This window comes from Carlito syrichta, unplaced genomic scaffold, assembly GCF_000164805.1.
Source record: "Carlito syrichta isolate Samal-C Ts95f unplaced genomic scaffold, Tarsius_syrichta-2.0.1 Scaffold101933, whole genome shotgun sequence".
In the NCBI taxonomy this organism is placed as follows: domain Eukaryota; kingdom Metazoa; phylum Chordata; class Mammalia; order Primates; family Tarsiidae; genus Carlito; species Carlito syrichta.
Window position 1 is genome coordinate 543,903 of NW_007046029.1, and position 12,076 is coordinate 555,978.

Genomic DNA, 12,076 nt, shown 5'->3' on the forward strand with positions numbered 1-12,076 from the left:
AAAAAAAAAAAAGGTCAAACAGGACCAGGTGCAGTGGCTCACACCTGTAACCCTAACACTTTGGGAGGCTGAGACAAGAGGATCACTTGAGCCCAGAAGTTCATGACTATCCTGGGCACCATAGCGAGACCCCACCATTAAAAAAATTTTAAATGCCAAATGGAAATTCTATAACTAAAAATTATTATAACAAAATAAAAAATTTAATATATGAGTTTAATAGGAGGACATCAGAACAAGTGGCCTGAAAAACAGGTCAGTAGAGACAGATAAGGCCTGGAGGGAAGAGTCTAACCTCCATGTCATTGGTGCCCAGAAGGAGAGGAGGGAGCAATGTTACATGAATATGGGCTGAGAATTTCCAAAACTGGTAAAAGACATGAAAACATATATCAAACCCTGTGTCCAAGAAGCACTACAAACCTCAGACAAGAGACATACAAAGAAAATCACACCTGGGAGCATCCATGGCCACACTGTGAAGATTAAAGAGAAAGAGGAAATCTTAAATGTAGCTAGAAGAAAAAAAGTCATTTTATTTTCACAGGAACAGTAGGATAGACAGCTAACTTTTCAGCATAACCTATGAAAGCTAGAAGACAGTGAAATCATAATTTTAAAGTACTGAAAGAGCTCTGCCTACCAAGAATTCTGCTCCCAGCAGGAAAAAAAAAATCTAGTACATTTCCCCAGGACTCTGGAAGTCACATTTCTATGATCGTGTTTTGCATAGGGTATTAGATGACAGATGATTGCTGATGTTTCTTCTCAACATGGAACTATTTTTTAAAAGGGAGACAGAAAATTCTGAAATGAGAACTGCTTATTGGAAGTGATTTGTTGTATTTGTGTCAACAATAAAGCCCTAGCTAGCACTGTCCAGTAGAAATATAATTCAAGCCAAAAATGTGGGCCACATAGATAGTTTAATGTTTTCTCAGAGCAATATTTTTAAAAAGTAAAAGAAATGCATAAGGTTCATTTTAAAGATTTTTTTTTTAACCCAATATATTCAGAATACTGTCATTTACTTTCAGGCTCTAATGTGACCAGCATGGCACCAAGCCCACGGCCAGCCCAGACCCACCCCAGTTCCCCTGGAGGGTGAGCTCAGGCCTCCAACTCTACAGCCCTTAGGTGGCTCAAGTGTGCAGCTGCACTGATAGTTGCTGTCCTGGGCCAGTGTCTGTCCCTATGCTTGGGTCTTCTGGTGAATTGGGGAGTTGGCGAGTGGCCATCGTTCTGGCCTGTGATTTCTTTTACCAACTCCCCAAAATATGGTTTTCTTTTTTGGGCTTCAGTGATGGGGCAGTCATTTCCACTATGGATGACTCCAGGGTTGATTTGGAGAAAACTGTCAAAAGCTAATATTCAAAACAGGGTCAAGCAAGCCTCTCATAAAGACTTTAGTTAACAGGAGAACCAGCTGTTATAACAGGTGAAAAAGAAAATTTCATATATCAGGAACATTGAAATGAATATGTAAATGGAGGCAAAACAGGTTTTCCCACAGGGTAGCAGGAAAGGGAAATCAATGGAACACCCCCATCAGACTGGACAGAATGTGGGCATCTATCAATTACTGTAACTTACTGAATTGTGAGATGTCTCCCACCGAAGCAGCTGGTGGGTCAGTAGGTGAGCTGTGACAACATGCAGCTTACCACTGAAGTACACATTTGTTCCACGTACCAGAGTGTTCTTTATATTTTTTTAATGCATCACTCTTATAAGATGGCTTTTGAACCTTGACATGCACAAGAATTACCCAGAAGCTGAGGTAAAAGGCAGACTTCCTTCCCAGGATTCTGATCTTGGCTGATGTCCATGAAAATGCTTTTTAACAAGTACCCAGGATGGTTCTGAGGCAAGTATCCAGAGGATCCCATGCAGAAGCACTGGGGACGACCAGTCTGAGGACGACCTTCTCAATGTGCTTCTCACAATATTTGATGCAACTCCAGACTTCAAATCAATCTTAGTGGGCTTTCTGTGCCAGGAACATTTTCTATATTTTGTTTCCATTTATTTTCTTTGTTGCAATCTCTTTTCTCCCCTCTCAAATTCTTTTCTCCCCACTCAAATTTTACAGGACAGACAAGGAACGATTTTTATCCTGTATGAGCACCTGAAGAGAGAAAAGTTGGGGATGTTGTGAGTATGGTTCATGTGTGTGAGATTGACAAGTTAAGAAAATAGACTCACCCAACCAGAAACAGTTTCCCACGCACTTGAACCAGTGTGCTAGCCTGCTGGAAGTCTTCCTTGTTTTATTTAGACCTTCAGGTATTATAGAAGATGACTGCGGGCGTGAGGGTGGGCATTCATAAGTTGATTGAGTGATTATTCAATGCTGACAGGTGAGTGTTTAGGCTTCCAGCATCTCACCCCCAAAACACACACCTGTAGGCAGGCCAGGTCTGCCAGGGAGCCACTGTGGATGCCCCGATTGTGAAAAGGCAGGTGTCACTCTGGCACACCTGGAAAGGGCTCTGGTTCCCTCACAGGTGGGCCTGTAGCCCTTCAGACCCAGTTCCGGCCTACTATAGCCTCCCCAGGTATGTATGTGTAGGAAGCCTGCAGCGCACGGAGGTCTTTCCCCTCCCCCTTCAGCTTTCCAGAATTCTCTCCAGGACATTGTGGAGGCCAGAGCTGTCTCCTCCCTTTGGACTCGGGAGTCCAGAGCTACAGCTGTGAGTTACCTCCTACTTTATATCCTGGCATGTAGATGCCAGTTCTTTTTTTAATTGTCCTATCATATTGGGAAACCATTTCTGCCTAGTGTCTCTCCTCCTTATAACTTCTACAGCAGTGTGGACATGGTGGACACACATACACACACACACACACACACACACACACACACACACAGAGAGAGAGAGAGAGAGAGGGAGAGAGAGAGAGATGCACTCATAAAAACGAACTAAGGAGGAGCCAGCTCCTCTCCCTTGCACTGATGCTTCTGTGCAGCCTCAGTCTCCCCACAGCATGGTCAGGCCCCTGGAAACTGGTCCCAAGAGGTGAACCCTGAAAATGGGTGCCAGGTCAGGTCTCCACACCCCCATCCAGAACACAGTCGTTTGTTCTACGAGAGCACTGTCAGTTCTAAAAGACCATGATTGATGCCGTGGCATCACCCCATCAGTCCTGTGGGGCGACATGGGTGTTTTGTTTTCTTTCCCTCTGGAGCGAGAACATGGCTGCAGTTAATCAAGTGCACGCAGTCTCTGTGCTTCTCTTACCTGGGAAGAAGACAAATGGCCAGGTACCCCCAGCTCCAGCCTTTCCCAAAGTCCCATAAACCTGTAGAACTTCACCCTTTTGTTACACTGCTCTGGTGGCAGCAGAAACAAGACCTCAGCCCGTAACATCCCAACACGCATGCATGCATCTCGCCTGCCAGATCCTCCTGTCCAGGGACATCCCAGGTGTGGGCAGGGAGGAGAGACCTCAGCTTCCAGTGGTGCTCTGCCCTCTGCTCCCTCCCTGCCAACCACACTTCCCAGAAAACACGGAAGCGCTCATGAACGGTGCCTAGCACCGTTGTGGGTATGGGGGAGACAGCAGTGAGCTAAATAGGCAAGGCCCTGCCTTCCTAAAGCTGCCACAGTCGCAGTAAACACTCAGTGAACCTGGTCCAGTGTGTCCACCCCTGATGAGCCAGGAAGGGGACAGAGGCTGCTGGGAGCTAGAAGTGCTCACAATGCCACTTCCTCCAGATGGGACACCATGATGCCAGGGCTGGGCAGGCCACAGGCCACCAGGAGTGACAAGGATGAGAGAGCCAAGCCCCAGGTTGGCAAGTGGGGGTAAGAAACTTACATCTTCCCGAGTTGGAACTAAGCAAGAGAGTTCCTGGTCCGTGTATATTTCTAAGAGCTCAGGGATTCCAGCAGATGAGTTAGCAAAGACCGAGAACCAGGCCCTGGAGTGGAGGCATGAACTCTGTCCTACTGGGTACCAGAGGCATGGAAGGTTAACTGCAAAGGACAGCGGGGGCAGGACTGGAGCAGACAAGCCCTCACTCTCATGGGATGGGGCTGTGTGAGGGTGATGGAGACAGGCCCCACACAGGCCCCAGGCTTGTGATCACCTGGAGGCCACCTGGAGCAGCACCAGCTCAGAGAGCCGGGAAATTCCAACCACAGAGACTAGAAGGTCAACGTGAGGCTGGGGGGCGTTGGGGGGCTGGTATGCGCAACCACAGGAGCTCACCAGGAGGCTGCTGAGAGACCCAGGCCAGCAGGTGGCAGGAAGCACGCCTGTCAGCAGGTAACACTTAGGGCAGGACTTGTGTCCCAAAGTTGACAGAATGAGACGGGTGATGTCAGCAAGGCAGAGGCAGAGCTCCTGAGGTGGGGGCCCCAAGAAGACTCGTCCAGGTGGGCTCTTGGCCAGACAGGAGTCTGGCAAGAACTTAGGAGATGGAAGAGACCATTTTGGGAACAGAGAAACCCCAGTCATCAGGCTGACCTCGCAGCGAGGCAGGCGTGTTTCTACAGAATGAGTATTCAGACAGGGAGCTGAGAGGAACCGCCCACTTTCCCTACACCTGCACCTGCAATCCAGGCGAGGCTGCCTGACCTCTTGGGCTGGCTGCCATGGTAGTGGTCTGCCTGGTGAGTGTCCTGCACAGCCATAGTGATCTGTACGTCCCATAGAAAGGACACTGTTGGCACAGGAGGGCTGAGAAATGCTGTGCCCTTCCTGTCGTCTTCTGCCCCATGTTGTTGCCATCCCTCTGTGGTCACAGAACTGGGGAATATCCGAGCAGGGAATGGCTTGAGGTTCATCAGCCCTCATGTTATAGATGGGAAACTGAGGCATGAGGAGGGCATGTGACTTGCCTGGTCACACGCTAGGTTGTCTGTCTCCTGACCCTGACCCTGGTGTTGTTTCCATGACACCACAAAGTCTACACTGCTTGGCCGCCTTGTCTGGGGAGCCCTCGTAAATAACAGAAGACCCTCAGCTTTGGGGGCACATAGCTCCTTGGGCAAGTTGGTTCAGATTTTGCTCATTTCCTTTTTTTGAATATTAGAGGAGGCCAAGAGTATCCCCGGAAGTCCCCCTTGCAGCTGGCTGTGCCCTCTTGAGTATGAGATAAAAGACTGGAATTACAGCCAGTGTTTCCGGAATTGCACCAAGGTGTGAACTCGGGAGGTGGAGGATGGATGGTTTCGCAGACATGACCAGGACAGTCCTGTTTTCTAGAGCTCATGCTTTCTTTTTGTTGTCTGATTTTCCCTGAAGCTTCTGTTGGGGCTGATCATTTGGTTTTATTGCCATCGGTCATGCTGTGAATAACATCAGTCACCTCTTTAGGGAAGGTGGGACTCCCACAGGGTTGGTTTCACAAACCAGAGATGTGTGGTTTGGCTTTTCTGGGATAACTTCAAGCCAAACCCATTTGTTCTGGGGTATTTCTGAGAAATAGAGGAATCGGAGGAGAAAATGAAGGAAATTCAAGAAATGAATGCACTAGTAAGGGAGGAGACTTGGAGTTCCTCCAGCCCCTTAGTTCCCAGTCTGGGGACCATGGCCCTAGGAGGCTGAGGGAAGGGAGCCAGAGGGCCTAAAGCCATCTGTGGACCCAGCCTCTGTCTCGCTCTCACCCCCACGCACATCCCTACGGTGTCTCTAACATTCGAATGGTCCTCTGTTTCTTGTATATAGAAGAATCACCTGGGAGCTTGATGAAACTCACAGGCCTGGACCCCAACCCAAGGACTTTGATTGTGTTGATCTGGGGCAGAGTCCAGGAATCTGATGTTTAAGAAGCACATGCTGACCCTGTGGCAGTAAAATGCACCTTACTTCTTTAAATTAATGGACAGAAGTTGCCTTTGGCTATTGTTTATTTTCCTAAAAGAGACCCTCAAATTTAGTGCTGAGGGGTGCATCGCCCTTGGATGTGGGGAATGTGACACCAAAGATCAGGAAGCGCTGGGCTCATCCAGGTCCCTCCTTTCAGAAAAAAGGAGAAGAAAACCCCGAGAGCTTGAGTGACTTCCCCAGAGCCACACAGCAGTGGCAGGACACATAACCCTGGGCTCCTACCCGAGGGACTGGGAAGCTCTGCCTCCAGTCTGTCCCAAAGGGCCAGCCTTAGACTCTCAGGTAACTGCTGTGGAAGAGTCATCCCCAAAGTGTTGGCAGCCGCCTCAAGGGGCCATTCCTTTGGTGCACTACCTTGGGACAGGACAGGTTTTAAAAATTAATCCAGTCATTTAGCCTATTTTTTCTCCTTTGACAAAGAACATTCCAAAAAATAGCTAGAAAATACCCTAGAGTTTTGTTTCCATGTTAAAACTGACAGTGGTCTGGTTGTTCTGGAACGTTCATGACCACAGTACAATGCGGCAGGATGGTTTGCAGGCTGTCTCTGAAGTCTCGCTAACGTGGATGTTCAGCTTTATAAAGACAGCTGTTTGTGAGCGGGGCTCAGTCTCCTCCTCTCCTAAGTAGCAGGAATCACTTGAACTCATGAAATAGAAAATAAGCCCCAGAGAGCAGTGTCCAGGACACCGAGATGTCCATGTTGTTGGACCAGGGCACTGTGAGGCTCGCATCACACTCAGTGGCCATCCTCTAACCTCACTGGAACCATTTTTGAAACGAGCCCATGCAGCGTCCTTGGCACAGTGGTAGCCTTTTGCTAGAAATGACTGACCTCATTGCTAGATTCTGCTAAGTTGATTAATAAAAAATATTTATTACGCAAATCCTTTTTGTTGACAAGTTAAAATGGAGCCCCATCTTTCATATCTCCCTGAAGATTGCCACCTTGTGAGATTGAAAATACTCATTAAATTCCATCAGCAGACAGGCACAAATGAGAGGCGATTGTTTTTAAGCCTGTGCTGAAACGGTGGTAAACTCATTTGTTTGGATATCATTAACAGAACAATCGGCGAGGGTCTCCAGGGGGTCCTCATGACCTTTGCCCACAATCTCTTCATCATCCATCAAGAGATATCAGCACCTAATATGCAAGGCGAGACCAATTTTAAGGTGAGGTGTTAATTAACTAACGATCCTGGTTAATTTCTATACAAGGGCTGAAAATACCTCATGCTGTATTGTAAACAAGTGCTAAACCATCTCTTTTTTTTATCATAGGCAGTATATACTTTACAATGCGCAGGGTCAATATTATAAGGTTCCCACTGACGCCGTTAGTTAAATTTAATAGTTTGAAACTTTTTCTTTGAAATACGGTAGACTCGCTTTAAACTTCTGCCATTTTCAAACCCAAACTGGTAAGACAGCAGAGGTTTCTGATATCAAAGGTGAAGCTGGAACGTCACAATGGAGCCAATTTTTGTCGCAACCAAAAATTGAGAAAGTTATCTATACTTCAGGTAATAAAACACCTGATTAGTGATTTGGGGAGCCCCAGGGTCTAGGGCCAGAGAAGCTCCAAGGCCTGGGAAGGTGTGTGTGTTGGGGAGAAGCAGAAACACCCTCAACACACATGTGGGCACCTTTCCACTCTGTTTCTCCATATAAAGATTGTTGGTTTGTGGCTAGGTCACACACAAAAAAAGATTGTTGGTTTGTAAAATTCAGTCGTGCGTAATTGACTCTAATTCTAAATACAGGAGCAGAACTGTCACTTGACCCAGAAATCCCACTACTGAGAATCTACCCAAAGGAAAGAAATCCTTACAAAAAGGGGGATTTTATATAAAAATGAAACCCTGCACTCATATGCTTATTGCAGCACTACTCACAATAGTAAAGTCATGGGACCATCCTAAGTGTTCACCAGTGGTTGACTGGGTTTCTAAAACGTGGGATCTGCACAGACATGGAATACTACACAGCCGTAAAAAGAATGAAATCGTGTTCTTTGCAGCAACGTGGAAAGAGCTGGAGGTCATTATCCTAAGTGAACTGACTCAGAAACAGAAAACCAGACTTGCATGTTTTTGCTGATAGGTGGGAACTAGACAATGGTGCCCGTGGACATGAGTTGTAAATTGCAAATCCTAGAGACTCCAAAAGGAGGCGTGTGGGAGGGGCGAGGGTGGGAAAGTTACCTGCACATTGATCGGGTATAATGATCATCACTTGGGTGACCAGTACACTAGAAGCCCAACCCCCACCAGTGTGCCATATGTATACTCCTGGAACAAACACGCACATGTGTCCCTGAATTTAAAAAAAATAACAATGCAGGAGCAATGTCTGTACAGGAGTTTCAGAAACACTGCCTGAGCAGAGATGATCACGTGGTATTGATCACATCACCAGCCCGAGGCTTCACGATGTTGAATGGGTAAAGGAATTCAAAGAACTCCAGTGGAAACCACAAGGGTTTTTCTCTTAAATGAAAAGTTTAACAAAAGTTTGATTAAAATATAATGTTAATACATTTTTGATTCACGCTAAGGCCTAACTCCTTTCATAACAATAACAATGATAACAATGTACTCTTCAAAGTAATTTTATGAGCTGGACAAATGACGTTGCTTTTCCTACATTACTGAGAAGATTCAATAAAAAATAGACCCCATGGCTGGACCTGGTGGCTCATGTCTATAATCCCAGCACTATAGGAGGCAGAGGTGGTAGGATTGCTTGAGTCCAGAGGTTCAAGACCTGCCTGGGCAACATGGCGATATCTCATCTCTACAGAAAAAAATCAAAGTATTAGCTGGGCGTGGCAGAGCACCTGTAGTCCCAGCTACTCAGGAGGCTGAGGCAGAAGGATCATCTGAGCCTGAGAGGTTGAGGCAGCAGTGAGCTATGATCGTGACACTACACTTCAGCCTGTGTTGCAGAGTGAGACTCTGATGTAAAAATAAAAAATAGGCCAGGCTCGGTGACTCAGCCTGTAATCCCAACACTTTGGGAGGCCGAGGCAAATGAATTGCCTGAGTCCACGGGTTCAAGACCAGCCCTGGCAACTTGGCAAGACCTCGTCTCTATAATAAGTCAAAAGTTAACTGGGCATGATAGCATGTGCCTGTAGTTCCGACTACTTGGAAGATTGAAGTGGAAGGATTGCCGGAGCCCAGCAGGTCGACACTGGGGTGGCTGTGAGCGTGCCACAGCACTCCATCGTGGGTGACAGAGTGAGACTCCAACTCAAAAAAAAAAAAATAGACCAGTGTTACATGAGTGTCCACTGGTCCTGCAGGATCTGTGCTCATCATTTGCATTTAAAGTTCCTGCTAAGCTGGCATCACTTTATCTGCTGCTGCTACGTGCACAATGTTGAGCCTGTCTGCCAGCTTAGCCTGTCCAAATACAGAATCAGATGGTACATCCCTGAACCCACACAGACTAAGGAGAGTTTGGACTTGAGGTTGGACTTGAATTTGGCAGAGTCAACCATCCTTGACAAAATGAATGCTTTTCTCTGCCCTTTCTCTGACTTTCAAGATCAGCAAAAGGCAAATGTTCTCTGGGAGCTTTTTAATAACCCATGGCTTCCAGCCTTCTCAGATGAATCGCTGTTTCATTGGTTTTTATTTATGTTAGAAGGTCTAAGGGCAAAACTTCACATCTCAATAATATAGGTGTAATAGCAAAAACTCAACAAAGTAGAATAGGTTCATCTCTGGTAGTATTTTCTGTCTGCTCCTAGTGGCATTGTAATAGGTATGTGCAGTTTGTAAGCAAGGACTTACCAGCAAGGTAAAGGCTGAATGAAAATGGAAGGTGATGCAGAAACACCCTTAACAAAACCCAACACCCCTGTGTGATAAAAACACTCAACGAGGTGGTGGTACACAGTAACGTACTCAACACGATGAGGACCATTCACCACTCACATCACAGTTGAGGGTACATAGTAACGCCCTCAACCTGATGAGGACATCTACAGCTCACATCACAGTGAAAGAGACAAGACCAAAAGCTTTTATCCCCAAGATAAAAGCAAGGCAGGATGTCTGCTCTTGCCTCTTCTGTTCCTCATTGTATTGGAGGTTCTAGACAGAGTGATTAGGCAAGAAAAAGAAATCAAAGACATTCATGTCAGAAAGGTAGATGCAAAACTATCTCTATTTGTAGGTGGCAAATTCTTTTAAATAAAAAACCCTAAAGAACCCACAAACAACCTATCAAAGTTCAGCAAGGTTGCAGGACAGAAAACCAATGTACAAGAGTCAGTTGTATTTTTACACACTAGCAATGAACAATCCAAAAATAAAATTTAAAAATATTCAAGTTAGGCCAGGTTCAGTGACTCAACCTGTAATCCCAGCACTTTGGGAGACCAAGGCGAGTGGATTGCCTGAGCCCACAGGTTCAAGACCAGCCCAGGCAACTTGGTGAAACCATGTCTCTATAATAAAATCAAAAGTTAGCTGGGCACGGTAACACATGCCCGTAGTTCCGGCTACTTGGAAGGCTGAGGCAGAAGGATCGCTGGAACCCAGCAGGTTCACACTGGGGTGACCGTGAGCGTGCCACTGCCCTCCAGCCTGGGCAATGGAGTGAGACTCCAACTCAAAATAATAATAATAATAATAATTTAAGTTACAATGGCATCAAATAAATAAATAAAGTACTTTTACATTTGACAGGAAAAGTGCAAGTTTTGTGCAGTGAAAAGTACAAAGCATCAGTGAGAGAAATTAAAGAAGACAAATAGACCTACACATCCAGTGTAATTCCTATCCTAATTTCAGCTGGCTTTTATTTTTATAGAAATTGATGAGATGATCCTAAAATTAACATGGAAATGCAAGAGACCCAGAATAGTCAAGTGTGGGGGACTCACTTGAATTATTTCAAAATAATTTCAAAACTTACTATAAAGCTATGATAGTCGAACAGTACTGGCATAAGAATGGATATATAGATCAATGGGATAGAAGTGAGAGTTCAGAAATAAACCCATGCATTCTGGTCAACTGATTTTTGACAAGAGTACCAAAGCTGTTCAATGGAAAAAGAATAATTTTTTTAATGAATTGTGCTCATAAGCGGACCCTGAACGATTATCGTAATACTATAAGAAAAGGACTGGTAGTAGCTGGAAACTGCCGGGTTGGGGAACGCGGGGGGTGGAGGCGGGGGGGTGGGAAGCGGGATTGGCAGTAGTGGGAATCTGCCTGGGGAAGGGGAGGCACACCTCATCAACAAGCGTACCTGCATAATGAACATTTGTATACCTAACCATGAATTGTACTCCACATCTTTAGAATTAAAAGGCAAGTGGATTGCCTGAGCCCACAGGCAAAGGAAAAATAAATAAATGGCACTGGGACAAATGGATATCCACAAATGAATAAAGTTGGACCTCTGCCTCACATCATATGTAAAAATTAAGTTAAAATGGGTCAGAAACCTAAAGATAAGATTCTGAGACTCTTGGGAGAAGACATAGGTTCAAGTCTTAATGATCTTGAGTTAGCATTGGTTCCTTATACACAATGGCTAAAGCACAAGCAAGCAAAGTAAAAATAGATGAGTTGGCCTTTATCAAAATTTACAACTGCTGTGCATCAAAGGACAATATAAAGAAAGTAAAAAGAGGCTGGGCTCGGTGGCTCAACCTCTAATCCCAGCACTTTGGGAGGCCAAGGTGAGTGAATTGACTGAGCCCAGGCAACGGGTTTGAGACCAGCCCAGGCAACTTGGCGAGACCTCATCACTACAATAAATCAAAAACTAGCCAGGCGTAGTAATGAACGCCTGTAGTTCCAGCTACTTGGAAGGCTGAGGCAGAAGGATCTCCAGAGCCCAGCAGGTCGAGGCTGCGGTAGCCAGGGAGCATGCCACTGCCCTCCAGCCTGGCTGATGGAGTGAGACTCCGACTCAAAAAAAAAAAGGAAAGTAAAAAGAACCCACAGAATAAGACAAAATATTTGTAAATCATATATACCTGTAGCATCTACAATATGTAAAGTACTCTTACAACTCAACAATAGAAAGACAAATAACCAAATTAAAAAGAGAGCAAGGGATTTGAATAGACATTCCTTCCAAGAAGATACACAAATGGTCAGCAATTATATGAAGATAAATGTTCAGCATCAGGAGTCATTAGGAAAATACAAATCGAAACCACAATGAGACACCATTTCATACCCACTAAGATGTTTGCAATTTATAG

The 12,076-nt window shown here is 45.6% G+C and overlaps 1 protein-coding gene across 1 annotated transcript in view; it reads left to right on the forward strand.

Annotated features, from left to right (window-relative positions):
* The window catches only part of LOC103267050 (IQ domain-containing protein H-like), a 94,489-nt gene extending 87,500 nt beyond the window's left edge, over positions 1 to 6,989 (forward strand). Inside the window, exon 10 of the mRNA XM_008064658.1 lies at positions 6,906 to 6,989. Coding sequence (XP_008062849.1) covers positions 6,906 to 6,989 — 84 coding nt within the window. The remainder of the gene's footprint in view (positions 1 to 6,905) is intronic.
* Positions 6,990 to 12,076: the final 5,087 nt, after the last annotated feature.